The 23,928-nt window shown below is 41.1% G+C and overlaps 2 protein-coding genes and 2 long non-coding RNA genes across 5 annotated transcripts; 2 read left to right on the forward strand and 2 right to left on the reverse strand.

Annotated features, from left to right (window-relative positions):
* The first annotated feature begins 8,719 nt into the window (after window positions 1-8,719).
* LOC145449085 (nucleoredoxin-like) lies at window positions 8,720-17,568 on the forward strand. The gene is made up of 9 exons (XM_080327556.1): window positions 8,720-8,937; window positions 9,009-9,156; window positions 10,144-10,264; window positions 10,319-10,452; window positions 10,752-10,802; window positions 12,214-12,367; window positions 12,439-12,615; window positions 12,687-12,843; window positions 15,741-17,568. The coding sequence occupies exons 1-9, from the start codon at window positions 8,789-8,791 to the stop codon at window positions 15,907-15,909; spliced, it is 1,260 nt and encodes a 419-aa protein (XP_080183682.1). The 5' UTR covers window positions 8,720-8,788; the 3' UTR covers window positions 15,910-17,568.
* On the reverse strand, window positions 11,298-11,902 carry LOC145449088 (uncharacterized). The gene is made up of 2 exons (XR_013918130.1): window positions 11,767-11,902; window positions 11,298-11,370 (listed from the first exon to the last, which is right to left on the reverse strand). It is a non-coding gene; the product is annotated as an uncharacterized LOC145449088 (long non-coding RNA).
* LOC145449087 (uncharacterized) lies at window positions 13,202-15,542 on the reverse strand. Of its 2 annotated transcripts, XR_013918129.1 has the most exons (3): window positions 14,453-15,542; window positions 13,933-14,063; window positions 13,202-13,424 (listed from the first exon to the last, which is right to left on the reverse strand). It is a non-coding gene; the product is annotated as an uncharacterized LOC145449087 (long non-coding RNA). The 2 variants fall into 2 exon arrangements; XR_013918128.1 differs by lacking the exon at window positions 14,453-15,542 and having other exon boundaries at window positions 13,933-14,446.
* Window positions 17,569-20,370: 2,802 nt separating the features above from the next.
* Window positions 20,371-22,573, forward strand: LOC145449086 (low molecular weight phosphotyrosine protein phosphatase-like). The gene is made up of 6 exons (XM_080327557.1): window positions 20,371-20,451; window positions 20,536-20,609; window positions 20,669-20,791; window positions 22,114-22,175; window positions 22,246-22,351; window positions 22,411-22,573. The coding sequence occupies exons 1-6, from the start codon at window positions 20,421-20,423 to the stop codon at window positions 22,486-22,488; spliced, it is 474 nt and encodes a 157-aa protein (XP_080183683.1). The 5' UTR covers window positions 20,371-20,420; the 3' UTR covers window positions 22,489-22,573.
* Window positions 22,574-23,928: the final 1,355 nt, after the last annotated feature.

The following is a 23,928-nucleotide window of genomic DNA, read 5'->3' on the forward strand; positions in this document are numbered from 1 at the left end:
TCATCAGCGCTCTCAATTAGCGAGTCCATGATAGCGCGTAAATGCTAACTATTTACCATTAACCGATACGCGCGCGAATAATTGAATAGGCAGCTTCGTCGGCGACGACGAACTAGTGCTTTAGAACAGGGGTTCTCAGCCCTTTCTTGGCCGTGGCCCATTTTCCGGTTTGAAAATGTGCTGTGGCCCACCTCTTATCTTAGATTCTTAATCCTGTTCAATGCGTGGTAGTCGATGGCGACGATATGCCTATTTGTCTAAATATGCGCATTTTTCTCTTAATTAACTGATTATGTTTAAATCCACACCTCTAGGGACATGATATCGCGCGTAGCGCGACGAAAATTTTCGAGTTGAATAAATATCCTCAACAAATGACCAACGAATAAATATCCTCAACAAATGACCAACGAATAAATATCCTCAACAAATGACCAACGAAATAATATGGGGTTCCCTTCGAGCTCCCCCAATTAGGGGTTTGGGTGCGGCAGTTACTTCCCTCGTAAATCATAGGCTAAAACTCCTGTGTATATTATGATCGTCCGCTGCTGCATTCGCTTCGCGAAACACAATGATCAAATTACCGCATCCACTTTGTGATTAGGGTTTTAGTTCCTCTATTGTGGGGAAAAATTATAATCATTCTGGACCAGCTTCAAACAATTCATTAATGAATGGGGTGCTACTACTACAGAGAATTGGAGAAAGAGTTTTTTAATATGCATGCTGTACAGCACATTGTATGTCTTGTACCAAACCAACTGAAGTTGCAATGTCAGACAGAATATTCAATCAAACGATACAATCAATTCATATGACTCTTACATTACGTTCAATGATTCCCAGGCCGGACATTTTCAATTATGGCTATGTTTGTCTTACAACAATACGACCTACCGAAGTACAGTAAATCTATGCATCGAGTACACTTCATTCCGAGTTTATTTCACCCCCTTTCCACGGCGTACGACATATGACCCTGCCGAAATGCTTGGTTACTACGGCATTACCTTCCAGTTATCATATACTCGAAATTACTTTAGTTGCTGTTAGCTGTAGGTTGTCATTGTCAGTGGAAAAAGCCGCCGTTTGTTCCTCCCGTTTTCGACTGGTACATGCTGACTCCATGCGTGCCACTACGTCTCATTAAAGTCGGGTGAAAAGTTTATGAAGATATTTCTAGCGTTTAACATAACTAATCAAACTAAACTTGCATTAATTCTAAAAATTTCTAAATAGCCTCGTGGCCCACCTCAAAATGCCCTGTGGCCCACCAGTGGGCCATGGCCCACCCTTCAAGAACCCCTGGCTTAGAACGCCCCAAAAAATTGTAATCCGTGATTACTGATTAGTAGTAATCAGACAGTCGAAGCAACCTAGCTTACGACGTCGATTTCGACACGCTTGCGCTGAGAAACACCATCTTCTCTCTCGACCAGACGAGCGAATTCACGTTCTCCCATTACTTTATGTGTATTTGCGCCCATATTCGTTTACAAAATAATTCTTGAGTTAGTTCCGTGATAATCTCTTTAATTGGAGGTTTGGGGCGCGAAATAGGACAGCGTGTTTGTGTAGCTTATGCCTGCGAATTGAAAGTCATTCCTGCGCAAAATGCGCAATGTGCATATTACTCTAACTTGGCTTTGCCAACTTCTATCGGGGAATGCAACAATGCAGCTCAAACGTCGTTATAATGAGCAAACAATTGTCGCGATGTCAGACTCGGAACCCTAGTGTGCTGTACGCAAATTGAGGAATTACTGATTAGATGCGCGCTTTCTCGTTCGCTATCATCTGTAGGCTACTAATTCGTGTCTGCTTTATATACTCGTATTCCTAGGTGTCACTTGTCAGTGTTTGAGTTGTTAATAATACCTCGCATTGTGCAGTGCACAGCGTTGAATTACGTTGTCAAATATTGATGCAACACGAGATTCTCAGTAGCTGCTCAGCTCTGGGACCATGCGATCGAGAACGATCAGTTGGAATCACCGATGAAGCGAAGGTGCACATGCCGGACTTTTGTCGTCCATAACATCAAGGAGTTTGGTAGGGTGTCCAGTCAACTAAGAGGCCATCTTCTTCATTGACAAGCAATGGGCGTTAACAGACTTGGGTCACGCACTTTCCATCTCCTGGATCAAGTTCTGTGGCCGTCGGAGGTATCCAATCAGTCCCGTCCCGTGTAGACGAAGTGATTGTGACAGAGGTGGCGGTATTTGGTTTCGCCGTTCCATTTGCCTCACTCAAGCTGCCTGCCCGTCTTCTCTACGTGCCGTACTGTGAAACTTATAGGAGTACAAAGATGGAGGGGGCGGGAAGGCAAGATCAGCAGAAACGTGGAGTGGAATGAGTGGAACTAGTTTTAGCGTTTCGGTGACCCCTTCGCTAACACACAGGCTATTTTGTATGTGTTTTTATGAGTTTCCTGGTTGTTTAGGTCGCTCTGACTTGTTCATTTCACTGAAAAACCTGAAAAATCATCATCCGAAAAAATCTTATTTTTGGATGTTTTCAAATCTTATTTTAGGAGAATCTCCAAAAATAAAACCCAATATCCAAAAATAAACAGGCCTGCTGATTGGCCGTGCGCGTTTGTAATCATAATTCTTGTCTGTCCTTCGTGTTCCAGAATTGTCGCCCGTGTTACTATTCAGTTCTCAGTCCAGCGATCAATGCCGAGTGCGCCGCAATCAATGACCTAATTTCGCAATAGTCTCAGCGGAAGATCGCGTCGCGCTGCATTGTGCGATGCGATATGCGTGCACAAACGAATCTCGCTAATTGGTCGCGGCCCCACGTAACACTGATAACACGACTTGTTGAAATGCAACTGAATATTAGTGCCAGAATGGTCATTTCAAAAGGTCGGGGTTTTGCGTTTCAAAAGGAGGGAGTTTCGACACCCCCTTGCCACGCGCCAGCCACCACCCCATGCAAAATAAAAATCGGCGCCTATGGCTTGAGTAGACCCACTGTCTTTCGATACCAAACGATTCAAGAATTACTAAATATACTATTTACTATATTACTACGTGAAACACACATACGGGGTTAGTACAGTGATTCCTCAAAGGCTGAAAGAATATTTTCACCTGATAAAAGTACTCCGCAAAATAGTAGGAAATGAAAATCGAACAGCTTTTAGAAAACTTATCCGTCCCGTTTTGTCCTACAAGACGGACACAATTGCCCCAAGCTAAAGCGACCATTAGGCTGGCACGGTATTATGAGTTCATTGCAGTGACGTGCGGTACAATGAGGCAGGTGAGGCAGTGCCTCACCTGTCGTCAGGGTGAGTGAGTGAAAATTGTGAAAACCCTCCATGAGTCGATGATTATATTGATATTTTACATCGATGTTCATAAATAACGACATTTGAACATTTTTTCACCCAACACCGCCAATTTGCGTAATTATTATTCAAAAATACAGCGCGTAAGGAGAGGTGAGGCACAGGTGAGGCACGGGCGGGTCGTGCCTCACCTGCGACAATGCAATTCATCATAAATAGCTCGGAATTCATAATAACTGGTATCAATCAAGTGCTATCGTCACACTGATTCCAAAAATCCAAATATTAACAGTATCATAGTACCAGAACCCCTGTAAAATCGCACAGGAAGGTGACATTCGGCATTATTACAAACAATGCCATCGCAGAGAAACAATGGCCAGGTGAGGCACAAACGAATCTGCCTCATGCACTATTCGCTAACAATTGGACAATCGCAGCACTGTGAAACGCGCTATCGATTTCGGAATACAACAGTCTTGTAGGAATTATACAGTAGCGACGGCCAATACGCAATGCGGAGCAAATACGTTCCCTTACTTATGTAGCTGTTATGTATTTTCCATCCATAGCTACGTTAAATTGTGGTAGGCCTATGTGACAGCTACTTGCATAGGCTGCATTGTCGTTGTTTGTGGTCTTTATGATGTGTTCAACTACAATACCTATAACCAGGCCGTGTTATTTTTGGCATATGCCAAAACTGCCAAAAATAACTTATATTGGTCATTTTTCGATTTTTATTTTTGGCAGTTTTGGCATTGTCCTCTAAATAGATAGTTTCAGCCTCGAATTAGTCACAAAAACGCTTTATTTGGGCTAGTTTGTCAAAAGACACCACAAAATGTGCAGCATCCACGTATAATCAGTGCCAACAAACAATAAGAAGAAGAAAAAACCTAACGATTCCATAGGTTAACAATATCAAACGAAACCACAAAATGTCCCGTATCCATCGGAATCTGTGCCAATAAGCAAAAAGAAAAGAAAAGCCTAACAAACACGCTCAATAGCAGATTGTTACAGCTGTTGAATAGACTTAAATCGTTTGCACTGTAACAGTGCTTCCAAACTCAGGCCAGCTAAGTTTCTCCTAAATTCATTTCTCGCCCAGCGAATCAGGGAAATGTCCGCTTCAAACAGTAGCCGTTGAGGGAAAGAATGTTGCCAGTCATCCACAAAAGGTGTTCAGAGCTTCAAGATCTTTGGAGGGCCGAACCGGCTTCCATGCATCATGAAAAGAGATCACTTCGCCAGTGCCATCGATCTCATTGCGGAAAGAATTTTCTTCCCGATCCTTTTCCAGTGTTGTCTCTCAACACATTCTATTTAGTAGCCCAACTATCATTTCTCCTTCACAGTCTACCGATATATTTTCGGAGGACTTTCGTCACTTCAGGTGGCTTTAATGTTACCAACTCGCATGGAAGAGTCCTGGGAAGGTTAGCTTGTTTAAGAACATTGACGCAACAAGACTGTCTGGCAAAACGAGACTATGCAGCTCAGAAATAGCCAGACAGTTTCACTATGTTCAACTCGATCACAATGCAAAAATCGTGGTTGAATTTGGGGGTTCCAGTTCCATGAGCAGAATATAATTTATATTTTAATAATCAGTACTGCGGCAGCTTCTCATTGCTACCCGTCTTATCAAATTTAGCGCTCGACAAACCAGTCAAAAATGGTCGTAAAATTGCCTTTGGACAAATGGAAAGTATGACGTAAACCAAATACAGTCAGCCGTTCAATCTCGCTGTGCCCACACCATTTAGGACACCATGCTTTCACTCCTAATGGGTGGGCTGGACCCAGATTAAGAAACCTGCCTTTCACAAACGCTCTTCTCGCTTGTAACGCGGTCCTGTTAACACAATACCACGAACGAAATACACTATTTGGCAGGCCGTGTTATTTTTGGCATTTTCAAATTTTTATTTTTGGCAGTTTTGGCATCTGGCTCCTGAAATACCAAAAATAACACGGCCTGCCTATAACCCTTAATTGTGGTATGTGATAGCTATACTTACATAGCCTGCGTTGCCGTTGTTTGTGGTCAATGGTGCCACTCCTAGTGTTTTAACACTAGATGACTAGATCTAGTCTTCTAGTGTATTTTGACTTGACCTAGTGTCCTAGTGTATTTTGCTTCGAAATTCGGCAAATCTAGTGTTTTCTACAGAAAAAATATTTGTAAATGAGAATGCTATTTTCATGTGCGTCGGATAATTTATATCGGTGCTTGAAGAGATAGTAATTATTGTCCGGCTAAACTTGTCCAATTAGCACAATAGCGCCCAGTCCTACATGTATTGTAGAATGTGGAATTGCAACGGCTATCAGTGTGCAAAGAAAATGCTCTTCTATACCCGTTTCTGTTGTTATTTACATTTTGGGTCTCTTTATCAGGTACTTTACGTGCGTGCGTGTTTGTGTGTGTGTGGGCGGGGGGGGGGGGGGGGTCCGTGCCTCACCAGCCATGAACCTCACCGCACGTCACTGGTTCATTGTCGATTGCTAATGCACGGATCGACTTTGCTTCACCGTACTCACTCATTTTGTGTTAAAACGGACGACGTAATGTTTATTGGGTCGTAACATAACAATAATAATTGTGACCCCGTGTCCGAATAAAGCGGAGAATATATTTACGTGCAATTTTTACTTTTGTTCCGTTCCCGGACATTTGGCCGAATAATGCGGTTTTCCTGGTTATCCAGTGTCTGAATTATGTTGAATGGGCTGTATTTCAAAACTTTGTTTTGGCTACCATCACGTGAGGTCGCTTTGAACTCAAATAAACTCTCGTTATTCGAGACACCACAGGGCGAAAGTTAATCACCGCACTGGTCTGGTCTATCGTGATTTGTCACATCAGAAGTCTATTCTAGAAGAGGTGCTGTGAATTCGGCGATTTGCTGTTGTATAGCAGTTACTGTGATCAATTGATTATAGTTAATGAAAAGGCGACGTTATGGCAAATTAAAGGTATTAGAACTGGATTTAAGAGAGCAAACTGCAATCGTGCGTCCCTAGTGTGGTTGCTAAAGGACGAACAAAAGCCCGCTGTCAGTCATTATAGTGTGTGCTTCCACTTGTAAGTTGCTATGAGAATACAGGTGACCTTAGAATAAAACATTATGAAAACATGGCACTAACTGACGAATTTGTAGTGGCGGGAAGGATAAAAAGCAGTAATTTAGGCAGGCATACGATCTAAGATACGCATAGAATGCATAGGATTCAGTACATACCTACCTACATATATGATAATGTCAAGACGCATACACTGAGTGTTGCCGAGTTACGTTGAAAACCCATTAAAATATGCGTACGGGCAAACCGAGTCTTAATCTTATGTTTAATCAGCATCAAAGCTTCTGAACATTTCTGGGGCTTCCGTATAAGTGTTGCGCAATGGGCTCGAGCAGTGTTTCCATCGCTTTATCTGCCTCAACGGAAACCATTGTATGTGCTACCTCAATACCTTCGGATTATGGAACAATACACTCGTTATTGTTCTGCCGTGTAGGGATCTATACATACCAAGATTCATGAATTATAAATACTTGAACAAAGCACTGTGCAAAACCGGCCAAGGTCTCCTATGTAATTGCCTATATTTAGAGAATAGGTGGCTGGGATGTTCATTGTTCAACCCTTTTGATATTGACGGTCGCATTTCGAACTCTTCGACGCTTACGGCGTACGGCGGGCAGTCAACTGACAGGCAACAATTCCTGGTTAGAAATATTGTCACTAGTCTGAAACGGTGTGTCACGTACAGTGCAGTACAAAGTTAACGTTGCTTTGACTTGATAGATCAGAAAAAACATGTTCGGAAGTCAGGATATTTGAAACGAGGGTAGCTCGTCAAATTATGCTACAGTAATAGACGCTACAAAAACTCGACCATATGGGTTCGAAATGGTAACGACAGCTCATAAGGAGGATAAATATGCTGTAAAACCATAATTATGATTTGTAGTGAACAAGATCAGAGCTTTAATTGACAACCACTATTACAGTGCTCGGTTTATGTTATGTATAGTACCGTTGTCAGTTAGTCCTAATCAGATCGGTTATTAGGCTATTTATAATTATATATATAATATATATTTTCATAACTATTCAGGACACCAGTTGCAGGCCAGTATATTTCGTAGGTTAGTATCGGTGTAGTTTAACCTCGATATTTTGTTGAAGCTAGTGGGCCGGATTTAGTGGTATGCCTATGCATCACTATGAAGCTTATGCATAATATATGATATTATATTGATCATTACGGCTCTATTATAGCAACAGCGTTATGCGCAAACATGGGAATTGGGTAACCATACCGTGATTGATAGTTCGAATGCAATTATAAACAGTGCGTCGTCCGCGCTTTTCGACCACCGTTTAATTTCATAGTTCAATAAACCACTTCACGAGATCAGTTGGCATATTTGAACATTGACATTGGTAAAAATACCATGATTTGCCGATGGAATTTCAGGTATAAGGCGTTAAATCAGTGGCCCACGCGTCAAGACCATAGTTCAATTACGTAGTTTAATAAACAGTATCACGACTCACGATAGGCCTATATCACTCGACATATTTTTATTCTATTTTTGTTTCATTCGTGACGTGGTATTTCCTGCGTATGCATTATGAGTAGAGCCCGACCGATTCGGTTCGCCGATAATATCGAGACAATATCACACTTTGAAATCATTATTCGTATCGGCCACGGGAGGTGAAAAATGTCGACAATTTTCGTGACGTCACACCATGGTAGCAGGATGTCAGAAAACAATAATCCTTGAACGCTTGACTGGGAATATTGCTATATTTCGTATATAGCTTACACTTTTAAGGTGTCTAGATACGACCTTTCTAGTTTATTTTATGTTCGAGTATGACAATCGCTGTATTGTATAGCTATTCAAATGAATGCTCTGAAGTTTTTAAAATGCCCCTTTTGAGGTATATTCCACATCTGTTGAATACCAGCTGAATCGGCGAAGGTGTTAGATCGGTATCGGCCCAAAAGTCCAATATCGATCGGGCGGTTCGAATTGGTTCATCATCGTCAGATCATTGTTCGCGATTTGTGTCGCGGTTAAAAGGGTTAAGGAACTGCAGCACTAAACCAACTCAAAGAAATAAGCGATGGAAGTAAAGAAGTTATTTTTACCGCAACTGACCTAATTTTACAGTGCACAGACTACACACTTGATAGAATTTGACATAATGACTGTGAGCTATTGCGCCAGAGGTTATTAACAGCAGTACGATCGAATTCGAATATGTTTGCGTTACCGTTAGCGTTCTTATGTTTACATCATTTGCATAATATTTATCGACTATTTGTCGAGCATACAATGCTTAGCTATAGTGTTTCGCCTATTTCAATCATTAACGTTCAGCGATACATTTCGTTTCATTTATGTCATTTCCTTCCACACAGAACGTTATTGGTGCAATTAGCGTTAGCCAGAAGATATGTCAGGGTTACAGCAACTTATCGGAGAGAAAATTCAACAAAAGGATGGGGTCATCGACACCTCGTCCGTTCAAGTTGAGAAGGACCACGTAATCGGTCTGTATTTCAGCGCCCATTGGTGCCCGCCTTGTAGAGGATTCACACCCAAGTGGGTATCACCTTTGTGACTGTGATAACGAAATAAAAATAGTCTACCGCGTACGAAACCCTCTTTAACAGGCTTGTAGAGTTCTACAATAACATCAATTCGTCCCGTAAGCGATTGCATATCGTTTTCGTGAGCTCCGACAGAGATCAGAGTAGTTTCGATGGATATTATAAAGATATGCCCTGGTACGCCCTGCCGTATTCTCAAAGAAGCCAGAAGGTATGTCCTGTCCAATTTCAAATCTAAATACCGGTAGTTTTTACTGAGTAGGTGCTAGCCTACGTATTGAGGTTGCTGGATCGAGGTTTGAGACACCGATCTCGCCGTAACTAGCCGCCCTGTAACTAGGGCTAAAGGAAATCGAGTGTCTGAGTGATCCGATACTTTCGCGTGTGAGACGTCGACTCGTGGATTCAAGTATCACTCATTATAACATCACACCAGTATTAATGACTTGAAAAGTTCAATTATTATATACATATATCTATTAGGGCTGGGCAAAATCGAGTACCTGAGTGATTCGATTCTGAATCACGTAATATGCTTCGAGTCGAGTAATCGAGTATCACTCATTATGACGTCATAACAGAATGCAATGCGCCAAAGTTCCAATATGTACCGTTTATGCCGCCACAAAGAATATAATGCCTGTTATCCATCTCATAAATGATACTTTGGTCTTTTTTCGACCATACCGGTTTCATTCCACTTGGTGACAATGTTGTGGGAAAATCATGACTTCGGAAATGTGCTACGTCCAGTAACCTTCGTAGCTTTGCACTATATGTTTCGTATGCTACGATAGCGCCAATCAAGGTTTCAAGGCTTCAACAGTGGAAATTAGTACCGAAACTATAATTCTTGTTGATAAATTAACTTTCAGTAGCGAGAAGCGTATAATTTCAGTACTCGAAAAAAATGTCTTTTACTACTCGACTCGAATCATTAAAATTCATACTCGATTCAGATTCGAGTACTCGAATCATTGTGCCCAGCCCTAATATCTATACCACCAGTGGTTCTCAACTTCCGGTCCTCGGACCGGTGCCTGATTTTCATGTCTTAATTCGAGGCAATCACTTCGTATTTAGAACGCGGTGTCCATTTAAACACGTGTGAATAACGCGGCAAATGGACTCCAACGAAATATAGTTATTCACCTTCAACAAGGCAGCCCTGCGTAATTATAATCATATCTTTTTTCAGGACAAGCTCTCAGGGCGGTGTAAGGTGTCTGGGATTCCATCTTTAGTTTTGTTTGACAGTGACGGCAACAAGTTGAAAACCGATGGAGATTTCAGGTCGCACGTTGGGACAGATCCCGAAGGTGAAGTCAATATCGAGATATCAAATATAAAAATCTAACCCATGAATACTGCAGGTAAAGATTTCCCATGGCCTGCAAAACCCATTGCTGAAATTATGAGTGGCAATCTCATTGACAAGGATGGAAAAGAAACCTCCTTTGAAGATTTGAAAGGTTTTACCCTTGGAATATATTTCTCGGCTCACTGGGTAAGCCGGTAAATCATCACGATATTCAAACTGCTTTTTATGTTTTGAGTTTCATGTATTCTGCTGTCTACCATATCTTCGTTTTAGGTCCCTGAGTGTTTCAAATCTATTATGCTTTGGTGTCTTGATGAAAGAAAGAATAGACGTATATTGATTTATGGCAATATTATAGAACATCCATGTTGCACGTAAACTGTGGTCCATAAGTCGACAAATTGTTGTTACTATTATAGTTGTCACCACGTAATACACATTCTCAATAACATAGTTGACAGCGTTAACTTGCTTCATCTGTTTAGTGTCCTCCATGCAGAGGCTTCACTCCTCAACTCGTGGAAACCTATGAAAAGGTATTTGTATATTACTCGTTGCTGCACTGTTATTGCTATTTTTAAAATTACCTCTTTCAAAGCTTCCAATTTATCGTACCACCAATAATTGGTGGGTAGAGCTACTATGATTCAACAAGGCGGTTCCCAACCTGTTTATGATCGCTGCCCGTATTTCGATTTGAAAAATGGTTACAAGAAAAATTAAAAAGGTCATCATTCGTGAGCTCTAAAAAAATGGCAAACGACACGCAGGTTAAAAGCCACGTTTTCAACAGTATGTGTAGACTTGACAGTATAAATGAACATAAGATACACTCAGTTCAGTTTATTTAGAATTTTCATCAATTCAAAACACCACAAGACTGCAATACAATGAAAGGATAGGAAGGTGTCGAAACGACTTGGAGAAGTCTTTGAAATCAAACACCCAACCGGGCCTACGCGATGTAAAGAGGAGGCATGCACACTGAATGAAACGTAAAAGAATATGATACAAAAAGACAAGCGACAAAATGAGGTGGCATGTGACGAAAGGCGAGATCGATATGTCAGGTCGTGGTCCGGTAAACTTGAGGGCTAACTAATACTGATTCAGTAGAAGTCGCTTGTGTGTGTATTTCAACAATTTTTGGCGCTTATCGCCTATAAGGTCATTTGCGCCCAGTACATCAATTTCAGTAATGTCAACTGTCTTTTACGGTCTTTTCGTCGTATTACGGACGACTTCCATGCACGCGCTCTTCCACCATCAGTCTCTCTCGATTTTCATGCGCCCGCAACTTCGTCTTTTGATGCCATCTTTCGGGAGTTCGGCTCTCTCTTTCTCTCTTTCTCTGGGCTTTTCAAGGCGCTGTATTTACAGCGGGATCGGCGATGAGGAGCCCAGATAAACCCCCGACACATAGAAACATGGCAGAGCCGAGACTCGAACCAGTAACCATTGGTGTCGTGACTGCATGCAGTGTTTAACCAACTGCGCCACTCGCTTCCCCAGAAGTCGCTTGTATTTCGACTTGAATGTGGAAACATACACTAAGGCTTCGAAAAATGATTCATTTCTTTCTAGTGCATGGAGCGTCCGGCTTCTTGATCGGTGGGTCGTAGGTTCAATACCCGGCCGGGTCAGAGTGAACACCTAATCAGTTAAACTGGTACAAGGCTGTTTCAGCAATTCCCTTGTCCAGCGGAATATCCACAGATCGTGTGTAGTCATGGCCATGGTTTTATTAGGCCATGGTGTAGTATATCATTCGTTGCAAGGCTACATCAGTCTGTGTATAAGCCGCTATGTATCAATGACAAAAATACAAATATCTGACAAATTTCGTTACTCTTTGTCGTGGAAGTGCCGAAAGTTAGGCTTCTTAACCCTCGTTTAGGATACCCTGGCAGTCTTTTGCGGATCGCAATGATATATATTTCTCGTCAGGTGAAAGACAAAGGACATAAATTTGAAATCGTCTTCGCATCGAGTGACAGAGATGAGGAATCGTTCAAGGGATATTTGGCAACGATGCCTTGGAAAGCTATTCCTTTGGGTGACGAGCGTAAGAAGGTACTAAGTGACAAGTTCGGAGTTGAAGGTAGGCGTGATTATAGCAGCAGTACACTTTCGAGCTTAGCAGTTCGAAACGCAATGATATCCGTGTCACAGGTATCCCTACATTCGTGATTCTTGATCCCGATCTCAATGTCATAACGACAGACGGCCGAAGTGCACTCTCAAGCGATAAGAATGGAGATTCTTTCCCGTGGCATCCGAAACCAGTCAACTCGGTATCGGAAGTTGCGGGCTCATTGAATGACGGTGCCGTGCTAATTCATTTCACAGGTAGGCTAGATTCCGTTATTCTTATTTACTCATACTTATGGATATAGTCATCAACACAATGGGTATTTTAGACGGTACCGACGACGAAGTTGAAGAAAACGGCAAGAAATTTCTGCTCCCTGTGGCAGAAAAAATGGGTAAGGCAGCATTGCCTGGCGATGACGCAGAATTACTATTCTCTGCGGCTGGAGGTGATAACGATGAAGATTTGTGCAATCGCATAAGACAGTAAGTAACGTTAAAGCGTACACACAAAAAAAAATTTACCTCGATTTACCGCGAAATGTCTGGAAGCAGGGTGGCCAGCCACTTGGCAGTAATATAACATTACCGTCACTCAATGTAAATTCAACTTACACCCGTCCGGTAATCTAGCTTTACACGCCAGACTGTAATGTTACAGTCACCTCTGGTATATTCAATCTACATTCTCTCCTGTACATTTACGAGGAGACTGTCATTTTACCTCCTACCTAGTACCTACAACCCTACATGCTGTCCTTTGTAAATCAGATTACATGCTAGCTTCTAAATTCACGTACATCCATACCTATCCCAAAGCAAGGCGATGCCAAAATACAGCAAGTTTCTTCACGCTCTAAAAACGACATTGGGACAACTGTATATTCATTCATGATTCACGATGAAAAAGTATTGCTGCTGGAGGTCTAATTCTTCTGTAGGAGGAATGCAAATATAGCACAAGTGGTCCCAAGAAAAGGTGAATTAATTCCACCGCCGGATAAACTTCCAATTGTTTCTTTTTCTCGTCTTCATTCCTTCTGTGTGACTAGTATCTTGCAGTTCCACTAAAAAGAACTCATGCGTAAGTCGCTATATTAAGCAAAGTTCCTAATCTAGACATGACATTACAATAACTACTAACACAAATAGGCTAACAAAAATATAACAATTTTTGAAGTACCGGTACTGGTACATTTTGTGACGACGGCTCCGCCTTTTACATGATATAGCAGAGATTCATGACTTACTTTATCTAATGCAGCGGTTCTCAACCTTTTTGGACATGCGCCACCCTCGGCGATGGCCAAAAAGTTTACGCCCCCCTGCACTTATCGTCACGTCAAAAAGAGCACATCATCTAATACAGAGATAGGCAACCTTTTTGCTAATCACGGTCACATTTCAATTACTTAGGTAGCCTAAGGCCGCATTCCAGGGCATAGCCGCCGCATAGCAACCTATATTGCATCTAAGTCTGTCTTAAGTAGTGCAGTTCGCCAGCTATTACCAACAGCTACCCAGCGCACTGAGCTTTAGGCTACTGCCAAATCTATGAAGTAATGAATGACTTACACGTGGGAATTGCTCTAAATCTTCAAAGAATATCAAAAATCTGCTCAAATGAAGTTGAATGCGACTGCTGGAGTTTGAATTTGGCGAGCTTTCTTGAATACGAAATAAGTTTCTTCTTCAACAATCGTCTTCTGAAAAGTGAAAATGGTTGTGAAACACATGTTTAGTCAGAATTCAGACAGACTTAGTCAATTTCTCGCGCCCCGCAGGTTGAGAACCACTGATCTAATGTATTGAAGCAAAAGGTTCCTCATTTGAGGTGGCATGTGTGCCAAACAAATCCAGCAGTGGATGGAAACATCTCTATGCTATGGCCCGAAAATTACATGAACAAACCAACAGTTTCAACTCCTCTGTGGCGGAGTATGTGGTATCACAGGTCACTATGTAAGTCGACTAATATCCCAAAATAGAACAGAGAATGCGGCGAATGAAATATTTCAATAATGAAATCAAAGTCATCCCGATGGTGTGCACAGTCGTAGATATTCACGGTAACAAATACTATGTAGTACTGTACCTTATACGATGCGTATCCCATTCAGCATTCCTAGGAATCTTCAAGGATCCACTTTCTTCAAGCACAACAAGCTTCGCTCCACCCGGGTTGGAATCCCGGTACGTTTAGCGAGACACCGATGACCGATGCCATATTGGCGCTCCACCCTTTGCTCAAATCTCAATAATGGCCAGACGACGATACGACACTCGAACGATTTCAAATCGAGTGGTATTCATCCGCTGACATGCCACCAATAATATTTACCGGCCACGTTATAATGTTAGATTTAGGTCGTATTTTTTCATACAGAAACAATTATCATTACATATAGTCCCTTTCTTTTCCATCTAATCTCGTATAAATTGATTATATATTCCACGTGATGTTCACTACTTACTATACATATACTTACCCAGACGCTGCTTGTGATGTCACAGTTGTGCGTTGGTTGTTTACTACGAAACTCAGAAAAAGTAGTAACGCGTAACCCTAACCTACTGTAACCTATGACAGATCGCCATGTCCGCCATTAACAAATGGTCAACTTAGCATGCGGTGCTGATATTTCCAGTTTCCCGAACAATATTATACATCCTAAACTGATATTTTAACTTATCAGTCCTATCCCTGGTAACCAACGAAACCGGCCGTATAGCCATAGCCTTATAATATAATATAGTGGCTATGGTGTACCACATTAGCTACGATTGTCAGTTGTTTCTTTTACCCCAGTATGTACTTTACTGAAATTGGTACTAGGGCCAACAATTTCCGTATGATAGACCCCAGTCTCGCGAACGTGGTTGAATCAGGTCAAATCACCACAAAAAATGATATCAGTAACATTCAGTTCCACGTATAACATTGGCCGCGGCGATTTTCAAGCTAATCAATTTTGCCAATAGCCTGATATACTGCAGGAACGATTAACTGCCAGTAATTTTGCGAATAAATTCTGGTAACTTGACTTTACAGCTAAATTAAGGTAATATTACACATCAAAATGTAAAATTACAAGCTACTCACAGCTATTGGCTGCGACTAGTAATTCGTTGCAAAATTTACAGAGATTTCCCAGTAAATCTACCAGATTTTTTTGTGTGTATGTCATCATACCAGCATCGGGTAGCCTACTCAGTCAAAGGGATATGATAAGATTCAGCATGACAGCGGCAATGTAACGACTGGTGATTACAACTCACGCGTCCGCCATATCACTATATATTCCTTAAACGGAACAACAAATGCGTCTTTTTCTTCCGACCATTCTCTGCCCGGTAATCGAATATTGTGTGTAACTATTCAGGTTTGCCAAGCTGCCGAAAGCGAACGAGAAACCAAATCTTCTTATCATCTTAAACATACCGGAAGGAAAGGTGTACGTCCATGAAAGCGATATTTCAAGTGCTGGAGATGTTCAGAAAGTGGTTGATGACTTCAAAGCGGAAAAATTGTCGTTCCGCGAATTTTCATGATCGAATGCGAATGAAGTTTCAGCATATGCATTGAGCCTATACATTAAAAACTGATATACTTTTCCAGTTAATATAGTGTACATTATGATACGAAGTTACATTTTACAATGAAATTAATTAGATTGATTAAACATATAGATGTTAATCGATGTAACGATTGTAACCTGTTCATTCTTTCTGTTCGTTCTTACGGCGACATAAAAAGCCCAGAAAAAGACCCGACGAAAGAATAAAGCACTCACATGGAATGGAAAGAACTAGAAAGGGTCGCGGCTTCGAAAGATCAACATCGTAAAAAACTTTGACATCGGGCACTCTAGGCCGAGGTGGATGTCAGCCAAAAGACCGCAACTGCTCGTCGTTCGGCATCGTCCTATCTGTTCATTGTATCGCATTGTACATTGTGTGTGTCCGTCTTGTTCAGGTGAAAATGTAACTCGACGATTATTGATTATTATTGTTGCGCCTAAATACACTATATGCAGTTCAGTGCTATACAAAATTAGTACTCATTGGTTAAAAGTTATTACTATAAAAAAACGCATGATCTGCCTGCCAATAATAACCGTCGGAATATATTTTGATCTGAACAAAGACACCCACAATGCACAATGCGATAAGACACAAGCAGGAGGATGCCAAACGACCAGTTGCGATCTCTTAAACTGGCATCCACCTCAGCCTAGTGCCCAATGTCACAGTTCTTTTTCCGATGTTAGTGTCTGTATTCTGCGGCTCTTTCTTTGCGAGTGAGCTCTTCCAGCGGGTTTCTTCTGAGTCTTTTTTGTCGCCTTAAGAACAGCGACGTTGGTAAAGAGGAGCCCAGAATAACCTCCGACGCGGAATCGAACGTGGACCGCCTGGCTGCAGGCGCTGATCGTCATCACTACGCAGTCTTTCATATATTACGAATACAACCGAGGGGATGTCCTAGTACAGGGGTTCTCAGCCATTATTTGGCTGTGGCCCATTTTCCGGTTTGAAAATGTCCTGTGACCCACCTCTTATCCTAGACTAGTGTAAAGCCATAGTCCCGTTCAATGAGTGGTAATCGCCACCGCCGATATGGCTATTTCTCTAAAATATGCGCATTTTTTTCTTGCTAAGCATATTTAAATTTAGGCAGGTCTCTATGAGCATGAAATCGCGCGAAGCTCGACGAAAACTTTCAAGGAAAATAAGTCTCAAACAACCAACGAAATAATTGTCGGCAACCTCGAGCTCCCCTATTGGGTTTTAGCGGTGCGAAAGCTACGGCCCTGGAAGATCGTATAACTCTTGCGTACATCCGCTGGGCAAAACATGAAGCCAATGAACTAATCTCCGCATCCACTGTGTGATTGGGGTTTTAGTTCTACAATGGTGGGAATAACATAACCATTCTGACCCCGCTTCAAGCAATTCTTTAGTGAATGGGATACTATAGATATGTGAAGAAATAATTTTTTTAACATGCTAGCTGTACAATGTACATAGTATGTCTTGTACCTATTGAAGTTGTGATGTCTGAACATTAAATCCACGTCTTTTTGCATGTTTAATTAACTTTATACTCGGTATTTGACTCATGTGCGCAATATGCGCATGTAGTATTTTCGTTGTCGGTAATCAGTGAACTGGGTCTGAATGCTACAATTGCAATAAAATGACACCATGATGCGTGTATCGTCAAGATGAGAAATTGAGAATGTTGCATGCCTTTAGTCGGGCAGTAGCGAATCACATGTTGGCCACCTCCAGATGACATACTCGATGATACGTCATGATAAAACTCCCTTTGCAGGATAGTTCGTGTTAATTCAAGTCTCCATGCCTCACAGCTTCAATTGATCATAAAAATATATACCCTAAATTTCCATAGTTATTTTTAACATCTTTTTGAAACTTTTGTAAACGTTTGAGAGTCGTGTCAAACGTTAATTATTTGCGGGGAATGACTCAACGAGAAAGTTGCATCGAAAGCTGGTATCTTACCAAGCCAAAAGGTGTTATCTTAAACCAGTGGTTCCCAACTGGTGGCGAATTCCCTGCTGGTGGGGAATTCAATGGTTTCTGGTGAGGAATATGCTATAGATAACTAGGATAGTCTGCATATTTACAGAGACACATGGCCAATTACAATTACCTGTTAACTGCTCTTGAATGTATGCATCGAAAATTATATTGTGCGTTGTTCACCAAAAACTCATTTTTAACTGTGGATAACCAATGATGGCGTTACAAACGCATCCAGCACGACCAGCGTAACGTGAAATAACGCTTTCGCTAAATTTTGAGGGTTACCTGTATCGGTTCACAATACGTTTTATGTTGCAATTATAGGCGATTGTCTTGCTTACTGATGTGGTTGTGTGTCTTGGGCACTCAAACAAGCAAATAGCTCCTCCGTAATGACGAAAGTTGAAAGGAAATACGGCGATAGTTTTGGGTAGTGTAGGGTTACCATATTTTGGAATCGGGAAAGGAGGACACTTTGTCCTGAAAAATTTGTCAATTTTTCCCACTTCGCAGTCGGTTGACTAAAAAAAGAAGTCAACTTTCTCGCTCAGCGCCCAAAATACTGTTTTTACCTTCACTTTATCAGGTGATAAATGAATACTAGCCAGTCTTCAGGATTACTGGACCACGACCTAACAGTGACCTCGCCCTCCACCACATACCACCTCATTTTGTCGCTTGCGTCTTATATTCTCTGCATTACTTTGCATTCAGTGTGCAATCTGTGCATGCCTCTTATTTACTTCGCCTGGGCTAAGATGGGTGTCTGATCTTGAAGGCTACTCCAAGTTTTTTCGACACCTTCCTATCTTTTCATTGTATCGCAGTTTCGTGATGTTTTTGAAACGATGAAAATATTAATAAACCTGATTGATTGATTGAAGATCTTGGGAACGGGAACCACTGTCGTAAACGGATGCACTTCAGCAATTTCATTGCACGGTTGGTTGCTCACACTGTGCATCGCTCACGGCCGAGATTCGCTCCCGCTGCATATTATGTTAGTTCAGTGGTTCTCAACCTTTTTGTCGTCGCGGACCCCTTTCGGACCGTCACGGACCCCGCGGACCCCCACGAAGTTTTAGTTCAAATTTAGCTCAATTATCGTGCAACCGTCATCTGTAGTCTGCAAATGACAACTGTAGGCTTAGTGATAACCAGCAATAAAATGCCATTTTCTCGAAAATAAGATCATACTATTTCATGTAGAAATTGAGTTAACTTATGTTATTTCAAAGCAAATTCTGCAACTGCATTTCTTTAAATACGTGGTCGGGACTGCTCGTGTCTTGAAAATACGCGCCGTCGCATTGACATGAACGAGTGCCGAAAATCCATTTCCACATATATATAGGTAATGGTGAATGTAATAATAACGCGTAACGTTTCCGACGACACATTTGGGTAAGATCTCAACAAATATGGCACCAAAAATAACATTTTTTAAATGAACATAGAACGCCAAGCCTGGTCGTTTCGATTTAGCAGCTTATCTTGAAGTTATTATGGAAAAATGGTTGTGTATATCACACGAGGAAATGTATTTTGCTGAACATTTCGACGTCACCGTGATTGACGCTACTCAACCAATTTTTTTTCCACAATCCCAAACGAAACATCTCTAAACAGCAAAATGGTTGTATCAGTGGGCTATTGGCAATTTTGCAATTAAAATGAGTCTGCACAGTGGGATATTTCACCCCAGATGGCCATCCTGTTTATGTGAACTATGTAGTTTTACTAGTAATGAAGCGAAACTGCCTCCTGATTTTCCTAATTAAAAAAAATACAAATTAGGATATAAACTCTTTCGAGGCTTCGCGGACCCCCTAAAAATGCTTCACGGACCCCCAGGGGTCTGCGGACCCCCGGTTGAGAACCACTGTGTTAGTTTATCTGCGGCAAGGTGTTCTTTCTATTTGTGTCCTGATTGGTGATGAATAGAACACCATATGAAAAGCAACGGGGTTACCAATTAATTGAATACCGGTATTTCATAGTCTAGGAATCAGCGTAAAGGTAGTAGAGTTATGTTTAATGTTAATTTATTTCTCGCATTCTGCAGCATACAAAACATGGATACAAGTTCAGCTCAGTTTATTGTTAAAAAACACCACAAGATTGCTATACAATGAAAAGATAGGAATGTATAGTAGGCCTAAACGTTTTTAGTATGCCGTTATGAACAGTGAATGAAGCCAAACGAACTTGGGATCTTGCCTTCCATTTCTTGTTGCTTGCTTTTTTCTATACTATCTTCCTTACTTTTCATTCAGTGTGCGTGCTTCCTCTTTACATCGCCTAGGCCAAGGTGGGTGACTGATTCCATAGACTTTTCCAAGTTGCTTCGACTCCTTCCTATCTTTTCATTGTATCGCATTTTTGTGGTGGATTGAACTGATAAAATTGCTAATAAACCAATGATGATGATGAAGGATATTGAGAATGTTCTAATTCTGCGTCTATTTTAGGATAGTTCAACTTACGTCACTAGTTAATTAATTGTATAAGGAATGAGCAAGTCGGCACTCTTTGTATGTCTAGGTATGGTAACTATCTTTGAATACCACCATACCTATGCATGGAGAAATCAGGAGAATGTCATTTAACTTGATTATCTATATTCAGGCAACATCTGCCGATCTCCAATTGCCGAAGCTGTTTTCAAGCAACTTGTCACTGATAGAGGCCAAGCTGGTGATGTTAGTCTATTGTACCTATGTATGATTTTTTCTCAAATAAATGTATATTATTGTTACAGTGGTTAATTGACAGTGCAGCAACCTCCACATATGAAATAGGAAGCTCGCCAGACCATCGAGGCCAAGCGCTCATGCGTAAAAAAGATATCTACAAGAATGTAGAGAAACATCGGGCCAGACAGGTGGGTGTAGCTATGTTGTTATTTCTTGAAGTCAAGTATTATTTGTGCTATATTTTTTCTCACCAAGCCTCTATCTAATGATGGTGTTGCTTCTGCGCTGCAGACTTGGACAACTTAATAATTCTACTTCTCTGATTAGACTAATTAGAGCAAAATACCAGCATTCTGATCTAATTTTTCAAATGTTTCTACGCTCCAATTTTTATTCTAATCTAATTTCTGGTTGCTTGAAAATCTACCAGAGAACTGTATAGTGCGAAATGAGCCAAGCTTGGTGTACAGACATTTGTCATTCTCATGCTTATGAAATGAACTCTAATTTGATATGAACTGAAATTGGTTAAAATCGATTTCTAGTTCGAAATTTAATTCAATTTTCTATTTTTACAAATTCAGTGATTCTAATTTTTGGGAAAGTGTGTAGCTATCATTCTAATTCTAATCAAAGTTGAAAAAGCTGAAAATTTACTACTTGTCCAACAATGTTGCACTGTATTAGTTCCGAGTTTACGTTTTGGTTTCGCAATTCGAGCTAACCCATTATTACGCAACTGCATGCCAATGTGAGTTTGATGCCATAAATGGATTACTGCACTCCTTTGATCCCTTTTAGTCCATTTATGGTGGACATGATTAAATATTTCAAATTTTTGTAAACATACTCGTAATTAAGTTGATTCATTTTGTGAATAATATGATATAATGCAATATCAGGGTTGTAACCAACTCACAAGGCTCCGAGTCACAAGTCAATCTCACTTTTATAGTTTTGACTCGAGTCATTTTCAATTCATCACCGTGTCCAAGTCAGTAAGCAGAGGGTCGCGTCCAAGTCATGGTATTATGACTCGAGTCCGAGTCCAAGGTGTTGTGATGACTGCTCAGTTTCCAGTGAAAGTCTTGTTAAACCCACTTTTAAAACTCTGTTTGGTGACATCGAATGATTCACATTTATTATATACTAATTTCCCCCACTTTTGGCACTTTCTGGTCGCATTTTCAAGTACCAGTACCAATAGACGAAATCCCGATAGCGTGTTTACTTCACTATACTTCGAAGTTACAATGAAATGTCGGTCTTGGCTGTCTGAGTCTTGAGTCATATGACTTGGTTCGAGTCGTGTGCAATGACTCGAGTCCAAGTCGAGTCAATACACAGATTGACTCGAGTCGAGTCATTTTCATATTTTGAGAAAATGACTCGAGTCAAGTCGAGTCATCAGAAAATCGTGACTCGAGTTGAGTCATTACAATTTACAACCCTGTGAAATTTCATGGTGGTTCATAAGAGAGTGCTGCTAACAATTTGTCATTTATTTCAGATAACGAAAGCTGATTTTGAAAACTTTCAATTCATTTTCGGGATGGATGACAGTAATATGAGGTTGGTTTAGCGACTTCTGTCTAATTGGATTTTCCATGCATGTTTTCGTCAACTTTCACACCATTTTTAGTAACCTGAAAAGAATGGCGCCCAAAAACTATTCTGCGAAGCTCCTGAAACTTGGGGATTTTGATACTGATAAAAGCTTTCAAGGAATTATTGAAGATCCTTATTATGTGAGATATGTATATCTATTTATATTCGTTATGAAATTCATCTGGTCTATCTGTTGCAGGCTCATGACGATGCTGAATTTGAACGAGTGTATCAACAATGCCTGAGATCGTGTACAGCTTTTTTAGATTCTCTTTGAATAATTATGTATACCGTTCTCAGTTCTATTAGGCTTTTCATCGCTTCGCATCCATTGAATGAGTCGAGTTTTGGACAAGTTATAATGAGAGTTTGAACTGTGCAAAGTTGTGCTAGGAAGTAAGAGCGTCTAGTTCTAGTTGTTGTAGAAATGGTATATATCCGGAAAGCTGCATTCATTCATTAGTCAATTGCTTGTTTTACAATTGATTGACGCTGAAACACGGCTCCGAATCCAAGTATATACAGTCGGTATGTTTTATCAAGACTAACAAATATAACAGGTGCAGTACCCTACCCTGTGTCAGATATCATACGTATGCAGTCTTATTCCAATCCTTTATTCCCTCCGACCTCATTCTATCACTCGCTAGAGCCATGCATACGGGCGCACCGCGGTCATGTGACTCCTACCAACAATGCCAAAACACTGCAACAGGTAACCAGTGGACACAAAAATTAAGATAAAAACATGAATAACCAGCAGTAAACACCCAAGCAGAGTATATACAGTGTGTGCCGGCGTAAAATATGTGTCAAAGAAGAGCTCATTCGCAAGCAAGTGTTAGGTTCATAGCCTTGGTTAGACGTGGGGCTTACTAGAAAAGCTTTGGGATTAGTGGTTGGACTGGGTTGGGAGTTGTGGTATCTAGAACGTTGGGTTGGGTTAAATGCTGAGTAATTGAGTATACTGCGTGGTAGTCATATCCAGCGATGCTAGGCGTACCCGAATCGATTCTCGACAGCAGAACGAAGCGTACAAAGGCAACCCGTGTCGCTTGTACTTAGTACGACAAAAATGACCCGATGGAGAAGATGACGAGAGGAACAAGGAAACACCGTCTAAAGATAGAAGACAGCCCAATAAAAATCATGGCGAACACTTGGATCGGGCACTAGGTCGTATCGACATCAGTTCGTTACATCCCAATTGTCCTCCGTATCGCATTGAACGTTGAAGGTGTGTCTTCCAGCGGGTGAATTTTATAATCCGACGAATATTACGATTGGCTCCCAGCCTAGGACAACCAGGGGCAGTTAAAAACACTCGTCAATACATATATTCAACTTGGACATGTGACTGTCAAAGAAATTTGCCCCTAACAAAATTACATTCTCACTACGCATGTGAACCAAACCTGCCCTCTTGTGACACCCGTGGCGCAGTAATCAATAATCGTAAGATGATATTTTCATCTGAACAAGACACGCAATGTACAATGCGATAAGACACAATGCGATGTATTGAACAGATAGGAGGATGCCGAACGACCCGTTGCGATTGCAGTTGCGGCCTCTTGAACTGACATTCATCTCCACCTACTGCCCGATGTCACAGTTCCTTTTTCGATTTTTTGTCCCTATCCCGCGGCTCTCTCTGGCTCTTTCCAGTGGGTGCGCTCATTCATCGGGACTTTTTCTGGGCTTTTATGTCGCCGTA

This window comes from Botryllus schlosseri, chromosome 10, assembly GCF_051294905.1.
Source record: "Botryllus schlosseri isolate E-star chromosome 10, Bs_hap1, whole genome shotgun sequence".
Lineage (NCBI taxonomy): Eukaryota > Metazoa > Chordata > Ascidiacea > Stolidobranchia > Styelidae > Botryllus > Botryllus schlosseri.